The sequence below is a fragment of the Podarcis tiliguerta genome, assembly GCF_965153285.1.
Source record: "Podarcis tiliguerta genome assembly, chromosome: 6".
In the NCBI taxonomy this organism is placed as follows: domain Eukaryota; kingdom Metazoa; phylum Chordata; class Lepidosauria; order Squamata; family Lacertidae; genus Podarcis; species Podarcis tiliguerta.
The window spans coordinates 78,018,035-78,025,401 of NC_139539.1; the positions used below are offsets into that span (position 1 = coordinate 78,018,035).

Sequence of the window (7,367 nt, forward strand, 5' to 3'; positions counted from 1 at the left end):
TTTTTAAGATCTTGTCTAGGTTTGCCATTGCCTTTCTCCCAAGGAGCTGGCGTCTTTTAATTTTGTGGCTGCTGTCACCATCTGTAGTGATCATGGAGCCCAAGAAAGTAAAATCTCTCACTGCCTCCATTTCTTCCCCTTCTATTTGCCAGGAGGTGATGGGCCCAGTGGCCATGATTTTCGTTTTTTTGATGTTGAGCTTCAGACCATATTTTGCAAGGCCTCGCTGGACAGCCACTTTGCTTTCTTGCATTTCCTTTTCATTGGGATTGTTTTAGTTGCTGCCTCCTGTATAATGTTACGAGCCTCCATCCATATTTCTTCAGGCACTCTGTCCACCAAATCTAAATCCTTAAACCTGTTCCTCACTTCCACTGTGTATTCATAAGGGATTTGACTTAGATTGTAACTTACCGGCCCAGTGGTTTTTCCTACTTTCTTCAGTTTAAGCTTGAATTTTGCTATAAGAAGCTGATGATCTGAGCCACAGTCAGCTCCAGGTCTTGTTTTTGCTGACTGTATAGAGCTTCTCCATCTTTGGCTGCAGAGAATATAATTAATCTGATTTCGATGCTGCCCATCTGGTGATGTCTATGTGTAGAGTCGTCTCTTGTGTTGTTGGAAAAGAGTGTTTGTGATGACCAGCTTGTTATCTTGGCAGAACTCTATTAGCCTTTGCCCTGCTTCCTTTTGAACTCCAAGGCCAAACTTGCCAGTTGTTCCTTTTATCTCTTGACTCCCTACTTTAGCATTCCAATCCCCTATAATCCTCAGTACAATAGGGAAACTCAAAACGGAAGCCGCCTCAGAAGTTCAAGGACTGGGGTTTACATATTTGTGGATAGTGTATACAGGAACTTATTCAGTATGGATATGAAATTACGAAATGCTTTTGATTGCAGGTGGGAGATAAAACTGGAGAACTAACAGCTAAACTTAACCTCTCAGATCTACAAATGGTGCTTGGCCTAAGTTTCAGCACAAACAGTTCAATGATGACAGAAAATCAAATTCTAGATCATAGCGTGAATGGTAAGTATAAACTTCCATGATTATTTATTAAGATTTATCTTAATTAATCTTCAACACTCATAGATAGGCTGATATTTTGTGAGATATACCTCTCATTTTACTTGGGGAAAGTTTAAGACTATATATTTGCAATGCAATAGGGAAAAAGTTTTGCAATCCTTAATCTTCAATACTGGGTCTGTTCTTATATTCTGGTTTTAGAAACTGTTTTGGGGGGAAAAACAAGCCATTTTTCTTTTATAAGCACACCTATACAGTGGAGTCCCTCAGCAGAACTAGGAGATAATTATTGGTGACCCTCCCCCGGTGAAATCCACTGTAGAGCACCTCTCAGCCCCAACACCACACACACACACACACACACACACACATTACAAAATACCCTAAATATCTGAAAGACCGCCTAATTCCTTACAGACCCTGCTGAGATTAGCAGAGAGGGTCCTCTTGGTAGTTCCTCCACCATTTGAGGCTTGGGGTGGTTGTGGCCTGTGACAGGGCATTCTCTGTGGTGGCCACTAAGCTGTGGAACTCCCCACTGAGTTGTATCTGGCAACTTCATTATATAGCTTTCAGGGAATGCTGAAGCAGCACCTTGGATTTTGACACTTCAGGTTTATGTTTTTAGGAGCCACCTTATTTTTATGGTTATAAGTTATTTTTATATTATGCTGTAACCTGCTTTGGGACCTTCAGGTGAAAAGTGGGAAATAAATACATAATTAAATCTTACCTTGCATGTAGGTGAGTTCTAATTCAATTATTAGTCTCAAGTAGTAATGTTATTTGTTGGTCATTAGACTTTAGAAGGTCCAGGTAATTTACCCTCATTGTACTTGTTATGAAGCTTTCCTTCAAAATAAACTATTTTTCTATCTTAAGGTGCAAGACCCCGAGTAGGACGCCGCCATAGTATGGAAAACATGGAACTTATGAAGCTTACTCCTGAAAAGGTTGGTGACTGGCTGAACATATTTTATGGGTTGGATCCGGACTACATTAGCTCCCACTGATTTTACAGGAAATGGAATTCAGCTAGGCATTATTAACTTAATATGGATTCAGCACATTAGTCTTAATTGTCATTCAAGCTATAGGGAGAGGGGATGTGGAGGTTGTGGCACTCCCATCTACGTGCCTGCATAGTGCTGACTTGCCTGCTGCTTTGTCCCCCCCTCTTTCCTGGTGAGTGGTGGGGGGTCAGGTCTCTGGTAGCAGTGCTCCTCACTGACCAGTCCTCTGCAGTGGCAACCTTTGGATGTTAGACTAGCCAGAACAAGTTATGCAGGAAGTGATTTTGGTCAAAATGGGAGAATCAAAATCTGTATTTTTAACTATTTCTGATTGATTGTGAATCTGGCAATAAATGGCACCACTTGTGTGTGCATCTGTAGCCTTCTCCCCCTCCCCTGAGGTTGTCAATACCTTATGCTGTATTTGATGTTTATGATCTGTAGACCAAATCAGCTAAACTGAAGCAGAGATTTAGTTGATTGACTACATATCAGGGATAGAAAATATTTTTCTTCCCTTTGTCTTGAGTGCTGTGGGTTATTTATTAAGCCATTGTTTACAGAAGATGACTACATTGGAAATACCAGAAATAGCACTGAAAGAGAGAGAAGATATATGAGTAGAACAGTATTAAGGGTAATAATGTATGGTTCTGTAATTGAGGCATGCAACTGGAAATGAAGGGTACACAAGTACATCCTAAGCAAGATGGAATGATGACTGATTGCTGTGCAGTTTGATGTTCCCATTGAAAATAGTGACCATGATTAAGTTTGGTCCATTAATTTCAGTAGGCCTACCCCAAGCAAAACTTCGTTGAATACCACCCTTAGTCTCCACACATGGGGACTCAAAGGGTAGGAGAAAAAGTTAAAAATATAGAAGTTCATCTGTTGTTCCACTGTCTCCTCTTTGCTTCTGCTTCCTGCCACCCCTTGTGCCTCCACCCCCCCCCCATTTGCCTGGGGTCTCTCCTTTTTGCTGCACTTGATCTGTACGCAGAAATGGGATATTTAAAAATTCAGAATACTTGTGTGTATCTGTAGTTCAGGAACAATCTAAGGAGGCAGAGCTAATTTAAGCAGGGAAAGTGTGATGTACAATTAGTATAATGAAGAAGGAATTGGCATCACTGCATGAACTTAATTTTAGGTCTTAAAAATTTATCCTGGACAGTTAGTTTAGCATAGCTAAGTAATACCTGGGATCCATACTACTTTCCTGAATGTAGTGCAGTGTCACAAAGAAACATTAAAAGCGGCAGTATCTTGTCCCTGGGAAAATGTGACTACCCTCTTGCCCAAAATTTGCATGTCTATTATAGTGAAACAGGTTGTAGTGGATATCGCTTGTAATGTTCTAACTTGGAAGGCTGCTTAGAACTTCAAGAGTGTAGGATTTGTTGCCATAGCAGGCTTCTTCCTGTTTTGATATGAGGTACTTGAATTTTTCAAGCTCTGTGGAGATATTGACCCAAATTAAACAAGCCACTTCAGTGTTAGTAGTGTGAAAATTAAGGCAGGTAGTAGTATTTTGTGCCTGAATGAGAGACTTTCTTCTGGATAGTTTCTTGATATACATTGTCCCTTGTTCTCTAGGTTCAGGACTGGAACAGTGAAATTCTGGCCAAACAGAAACCACTAGTTCCTAAACCTTCAGCAAAACTACACTTTGTAAATCGGTTAAAAGGCAAAAAATACAAAAACATCACATCTTCTAAAGTGCTTCAGGATGCTAGTAATTCTATTGACCACCGACTAAGTTCACAGAAGGTATTTGTGAATAAATATTTAATTGCTTGAAAGAAATCTTAAAATTATAGTTTGAAAACCTTTTTTAGAAGCATGTTGGTTTAACTTGTTTGCTTGAGTTAAAAAAAATCTTAGCATCATGATTAATGCTCAGGATGAAGGCAATTCTAAACATACTTCTTAGGAAGCACTTCTCATCAAGCTCAGTGGATATTTTCTAAATAAGCATGGTTAGGATTTGGGTGGAAAAATCCATTGGAAAATTTTGTTGGGTTGGAATGAGAACTAAACATTTGCTTATAAAACCTGTATCAGCTGCTCAAATACTGTGCTGGCTTTGTTAGGATAGAAATTGATGCTAGCGTCTTAGCCTTCATTGGCTCTTCTTCCCTCCCTCTTTCCCATGCTATTTATTTGTGCGTAGCTTTTTTTGTAACACGGGTAGAGGAAAAATCTCTCCTATTGTCTTCAAAAGTAACCAGTATAACTTTGGCCTAACTATTTTTTTATCTGACTTCTTAAAAGAACAGCCCTGATGTGCCTGGAGATGAAGGGTTCTTTGACTTGCTAAGTCGATTTCAGAGCAACAGAATGGATGATCAACGGTATTGTTTCCAGGACAGGAACAGACTGGCAGTGACAGCTTCTTCTGCACCATCAAGAACATTGAAGAAATGTAATTAGTTTTAAAATGTGTATAATTCCCACCTTCTGACAGAATAGAATAAAAGCAGCATAATTATTTTCTTCTTCATCTTTCTGCAGCCTTTTCTACGTCCATGGTCTCACCTCACACTGATGAATTTCTAGATCTTCTTGCTAGCTCTCAGAGTAGACGTCTAGATGATCAGCGAGCCAATGCCAGTGATTTACCAGGACTTCGTCTTAATCAGCGCAACAGTCAATCGGTCCTTGGCCGCTTGATGGCCAGTAGCAATAGTGAACCAGATGATGACTTCTTTGACATTTTGATAAAATATCAGGTAAGTCTTGTAAATGGTGCTCTACATAGTATGTCATGTTTTGTAAACTTTATGCAGTATGATGGTGCCATCTACCGTATTTTTCGCTCTATAGGACGCACCTTTTCCCCTCCAAAAATTAAGGGGAAATGTGTGTGCGTCCTATAGAGCGAATGCAGGCTGCACCGCTAAGCCGAAAGGCAGAACAGGGAGACGGAGCACTGTGGAGGGCTCCGTCTTGCTGTTCTGGCTTGGGGACGGCTGCACGCAAAGCCTCTCCAGGACATCGGGGTGCCTTCACCCCGCTCTCCTGCAGAGGCCAGCAAGGCTGTTCCCAAGCCAGAACAGCGAGACGGAGGGCTCAGTCTCGCTCTTCTAGCTTGGGGACGGCTGCGCGCAAAGCCTCTGCAGGGCAGCAGGGCGCTGCGCTCCAAAGGCTTCAGGGATCTTTGATGCTGTTCTCCCCCTCCTATGGTCCGGTGCGTCCAATGGTCCAGTGCGTCCAGTAGAGCGAAAAATACGGTAGTTTCAGTGGGTTCTTAATGTTTTTTTTTGATTAAAAAGTTAATGAATGCTCTCTGATAAATCTTAGCATTTTTAACAAAGCTTGTGGTGAGTCACCCTCAGATATATTCTTAAAATCAAATGGCTTGCCAAAATGCTGTAAGCAGATAAGGAATACTTGAACTCAACTTACTGGATTTATAAGCAATCTAAGTTGGTTGGATGAGAAATAAGCAGAGAACATGCTCTGACTTGAGAATACAGCCCTCTGCACATTTCTCAGCTTCTGAACAGACTTTGCCTGACCCTCACAATTGCAGATTTCTTATGAAATCTCATTTTTTTCCTCCCTGTTGAAATGACACTACATGTCTCTAGGATTTTGTTTTAAAAGCCTGGATTGAAAGGAGTTTTCTGTATCAATATCAGCCCAGGACCGGTATGAGGGCTAGACCACTCTGGAGTCCCTTTGCCACCAGTGTGCCAAAGGAAAATCAAACTGCAGCCGGGCACTGGTGGCAGTTTCACACGCAATATACCACCAGGTGAAGCCACCATTGCACTCTGGCCATCGTACAACTGAGGGCAAGCTAGCTTGTTCCTCCCTTGGCTGCCTGCCCTGCAGCGGAGAAGTCTAAGGGAGCCCCCACTCTGGCTCACACAAGGCAGAGACGTGGTGGCTGCTCTGCTAGATTTTGTCTGCTGAGGGGCAGGCAGCTGTGCACCCCAAAAGAGGTAGCCCACACATGCCAAGGTGGTGGTGAGGCAGGCACCTTGGCAGAAGGGGTTATCTCTTTCTCCCAGCCCAACGGGTGCACTGCATCTTTACTCCCAGGGTGACTCACCACACTGGGAGGAAAGGCAGACCCCCACCCACCAGGGCGAAGGCAGTCAGATGAGGGGTCTTATGGGGCAATGCAGTACAAAAAAGCGCCCTGTGAGCTGGGGGGACATGGGGCTTGGTCAGCTGGGGGGGGGGGTAAAACCTTTGTGCCCCCCAGATGGGCAGCACATGTTCTCTCCACACCAGGTGTTGGGGCTGGAGGGACTTACTCCTCCCCCAGCACTGGGAACAAGCTGCATTGACGCCAGACTGTAATGTTTGGCTGGTGATACATTGTAATATAGAAAACCTGACAGCGGCCAGCCCTACTTCCCAAGCATCTAACAACTAGCTGTGAATCCTGTGCAAGGGAGGAAAGTTATTTCAGTTGAAATAAAGTTTACTATAAAGCAAGTGATATTATTAAATTACCTAAAATGTGCAAAATATTTGCAGACTATTGAACACATTTCTTGACAAGGTGAAGGAGTGGCGAACATAATATAGTGAAGGAGGCTTGGAGGGCCTTGCAGATTATAAGCAAACTGGGTAATTCAGTTTTTATCTAAAGTGCTCTGACTTCATAAGGACAAAATGCAAAAGAAGCTCTAGAGTCTTTCCATGACATAACTGACTATTACAAACAAAGAGCTCATAGACTAAGGGTCTAGTAGGAAGAGATGGTTAAAATATACCGTATTTTTCGCTCCATAAGGCGCACCTGACCATTAAGGCGCACCTAGTTTTTAGAGGGGGAATTCAAGAAAAAAATATTATTTAAAGGGAGCACTGAGTAGAGCCTGTATGCATCCCAGGCTTTGCTCAGCGCTCCCTTTCAAGAGCCGCGCAGAGCGTGTGTGCAGCGCTTGCAGACCTTTCCCCGAGGAAAAGTCAGTGACGGGCTGCCCTTCTCCCTCTGTTGGGAAAAGCCCCCAAGGGCCGCACACACAGCTATCCCTAGCTTTTGCAGGAGGTGGGGTAAGTGAGAGAGCCTCGCTCTGTCCCCCCACCTCCCGCAAAAGCCAGGGATAGCCGCGCTCCACAGGCAGCGGGATGAAGGCTCCCCGCTGCCCTGCGGAGGCTTCACGGGCTGCCACAGAGCTGCTAAGGAGCTTGTCGGGGCTGGCTGGGGAAGACCGAGTCCCCGTCCCCCCCCCCCCGCTCCAGCCCCAAAGAGCAGCTCAGGGAGCAGCTGCACGCAGCCTTCCCGCTGCTCCCAGAGCTTGTCGGGGCTGGCAGGGAATCCCGGAACACGCCCCCCCCCCAGCCCCAGGGACCACA

The 7,367-nt window shown here is 43.9% G+C and overlaps 1 protein-coding gene across 9 annotated transcripts in view; it reads left to right on the forward strand.

Moving 5' to 3' along the window:
- The window catches only part of GPSM2 (G protein signaling modulator 2), a 37,851-nt gene that overhangs the window by 27,247 nt on the left and 3,237 nt on the right, over positions 1-7,367 (forward strand). For 5 of the 9 annotated variants that reach the window (XM_083445175.1, XM_083445173.1, XM_083445177.1 and 2 more), the window contains 5 exons: positions 903-1,032; positions 1,915-1,985; positions 3,645-3,818; positions 4,323-4,473; positions 4,563-4,780. In XM_083445175.1, coding sequence (XP_083301301.1) covers positions 903-1,032; positions 1,915-1,985; positions 3,645-3,818; positions 4,323-4,473; positions 4,563-4,780 — 744 coding nt within the window. Of the gene's footprint in view, positions 1-902; positions 1,033-1,914; positions 1,986-3,644; positions 3,819-4,322; positions 4,474-4,562; positions 4,857-5,285; positions 7,311-7,367 lie in introns of those variants that run through there. The other 4 variants (XM_083445180.1, XM_083445174.1, XR_014512442.1 and 1 more) reach the window with 3 other exon arrangements.